Below are 3,351 nucleotides of genomic sequence, written 5' to 3' on the forward strand. Positions count from 1 at the left end.
TTCAAAAACCACAAAGAACAGTGAGGAGAAGAAGGTACAGGAGAACTCTTTACATACTCTGTTTTTTTTCCACTACTTCCTTCAGCCATCAAGAGTTATATCTATCCTAGGGGTGAAATGTCAATTTTACCCCTAGGTCAATTAATACTTTCTAAAGGCTCCCAAGGGCATATTTGGTACTTTCCTCCTAACTCGTTAATCATAATTAACGCTCTCCAATTCCCGCTATTCCCAATGTTCTCAAATACCAATAATTCAGAACCCGTTACCCTTTATCTCCCGGTAACGCTCTAATCATCAAAATCACCCCGAGACTCAACCCAAGTCCCGACACTTAAACCTGTTGTGACTAAACCGCTAATCAATATTCTACGATCGTCTCATGTCGAATAGCTCGAACAAACCCACATCATAATGTGGTCTCAACATATATCACCGACATGCATACAATTAACATTATATTATAATATAATTCTCATAAACATGCATAAACACATTAAATGGCGGCCCTCCCGGCCTACTAATCCAGCCATTAAACATAATAGGGAAGCCGGGGCATTACAATTGCAGCTTGACATTCTTTCCAGACGTCATCTTCAAGAACACAGTTCCTTCCCCTTTTATCTCAGAGGTTGCCGAGTTGCCCATGTAGAGCTTCTCTCCATTTTCCAGTGTAGTCAAATCAGAGAATGCTGACTTGTTTGCACATATATGAAGAGTAGCTCCAGTGTCGAGCCACCATTCCTTTGGATTCGCATCCACCAGGTTGACTTCAGAGACCACGGCACATAAGTCTAATTCAGCGACCTCTTGGGATATCGCGTCCACCATATAGGTCTCATTGCCTTTCTTCTTGCGCAATTTGCACTCAGATGATTTATGTCCCATCTTGCCACAGTTAAAGCACTTCCCTTGGAACTTTGGCTTCTTTGCAATTCCACCTTTCGTTCCCAACTTGGGCCCTTGCTTGTGCTTAGGATTCTTCCCCTTTGAGCCTCTATCATTCTCCATCAAGTTTTCCTTGGCAGCATTAGGATTCAAGGTTCACTTCTCATTACCTTGGTTATCCTCTTCAACACGAAGTCTGAGAATGAGATCTTCAACACTCATTTCCTTTCGCTTGTGCTTCAAATAGTTCTTGAAGTCTTTCCATGCAAGGGGTAGCTTCTCAATAATTGCAGCTACTTGGAATGATTCACTCAAAACCATTCCTTCAGCATGGATCCCGTGGATGATCAATTGAAGCTCTTGCACTAGGCTTATCACATTCTTGGAGTCTACCATCTTGAAGTTCAAGAATTGACCAACCAAGAATTTCTTGGCGCCAGCATCTTCAGCCTTATATTTGTGGTCCAAAGAGTTTCACAATTCTTTGGTTGTTTTCTTCACACTGTACACACCATACAGAGTGTCAGATAAGCCATTCAGAAGATAATTCCTACACAGGAATTCAGCGTGCTTCCAAGCGTCAATTGCTTGCTGAGTTTGCACATCTATCTCATCCTCTCCAATAAAGGGAGGATCCTCTTTTAAGAATCTCGCAAGATTCAATGTTGTCAGATAGAAAAGCATTTTCTGCTGCCACGTTTTGAAGTTCACCCCAGTGAACTTATCCGGTTTCTCATTATGGTTCACAGGAACCGTTGAGACCGTTGGTACCAATGGTACCGAAACTTGCACAGCCTGACCCTTAGATTGGTCCTTGGTGGTTGAAGCTGGAGTTCGGGGAGATCCTTCAATGCTTCCAGTAGCAATGAAATCCATATTTTCAGCCATATCTGATTGGTTACATAATACTTGGAGAAATAAGTACATATAAATTTATATCGTAAAACAATATAAATTTGCATATGGAAACTACATATCCATTAAACATAATGTGTAAATATAGCATGCATAATATATTTAATATATAAACAAGTATAAATACATGGATATTGCAGTTTAAGGCACCGAACAAATATATATATATGTGAACATATATATGTAACTGTACATATAGAATTTCATGCATATGTGTATAATATAGTAGAATGGCTTATAGAATTTCAAATTTATCAATATTTGTATCATAATTCTCGTAACAGAATTAGTTTAATGCATAATGGCAATAAAATAAATAAATTAACGTGTTTATTAACTAAAATTTATATTTTGTAAGACAAAATAAATCAATAACTCATATATGATGGTAATGACAGCAATAACATGCATTAAAAAAAAATTCAATTATATACATATATATATATATGATTGTATATCTATATAAGGTATATATATATATGTATACCAAGAAATATATATTCATTATATATATAATTTTATGTGTATATATAAGGTATATATATGTATCCCAAGAAATATATCTGTATAAAAAAAACGAGTACATACCACTATGCATATATATATATAAAGGACAAAAAAAAATATAAATACACTTATGCATACCAATATAAAAAATCAAATACTAAATATACTAAGTATACATGCTTCCATATATATTATTAATTAACATGCATAAAATAATGAAATAAGTGAATAAAATACATATATTATGTATATATACTGTACATGTTAATCAAAATATGCAAGATTAATAAATGTGGCAAATAAACTGAATATATACAATGTATTGTAAATATCAAAATTAAAATAATTAACCTTGCCAGAAAACGGTGCAAATATATAGTAGACAAGATATACATACATAAACAAAATTGGCAGTGTAAAAAGACAGTGAAAACATATATAAAGAAATCTAATCAACACTGATTGAATGGCAAAACAAAAAAAATCTGAAATATTTTCCGCCCTTAAATATGTTCGTCTTCTCCAAATGAGTTAAAATCTTCTTTAAGACGGTTAGAAATTTAAATAAAGAGAATGGAGAAAATTAACAAACATAATAATATATTATTAATTGAAGAATAGAAAAAATAAATACAAAATAATAAATTATAAAACTGATAAGTGAAAAGAAAGCCGAGGCACGTAAAACACGCTTTCCTTAAAGCATATTTGCCCCCTCTACCTGATTGGTGTTAGAGGATACGTGAGCAACCACTTCCCAGGATACAACGACTAACGAGTAGAGGAATACACCACTTTCACTACTCCAGCGAACTCGGATTAATACCTTCACTCTATCACCTTAAGACTTACGAAAAACAAAGAAGAAGAAGACAAGAGAGCTTTTTAGTGAGTGACTCTATTTGTTGGTGTTTCTAGAATGAAAGGTGAAGCCTCCTTTTATAGGCTTCATATGGGGTGGAATACCAAGTGTGGACACAAGAGAATTAATGCCAAAAATCCCACAAAATTAGTGATATTGATCAATCACAATTTTTACCA

At 34.5% G+C, this 3,351-nt stretch overlaps 1 protein-coding gene across 1 annotated transcript; it reads right to left on the bottom strand.

The window, feature by feature from the left end:
* Positions 1 to 558: 558 nt before the first annotated feature.
* Positions 559 to 1,011, bottom strand: LOC133792745 (uncharacterized). Its single transcript, XM_062230700.1, has one exon. The coding sequence runs from the start codon at positions 1,009 to 1,011 to the stop codon at positions 559 to 561; it is 453 nt and encodes a 150-aa protein (XP_062086684.1).
* Between the last annotated feature and the right edge of the window lie 2,340 nt (positions 1,012 to 3,351).

This window comes from Humulus lupulus, chromosome 1 (assembly GCF_963169125.1).
Source record: "Humulus lupulus chromosome 1, drHumLupu1.1, whole genome shotgun sequence".
NCBI lineage: Eukaryota > Viridiplantae > Streptophyta > Magnoliopsida > Rosales > Cannabaceae > Humulus > Humulus lupulus.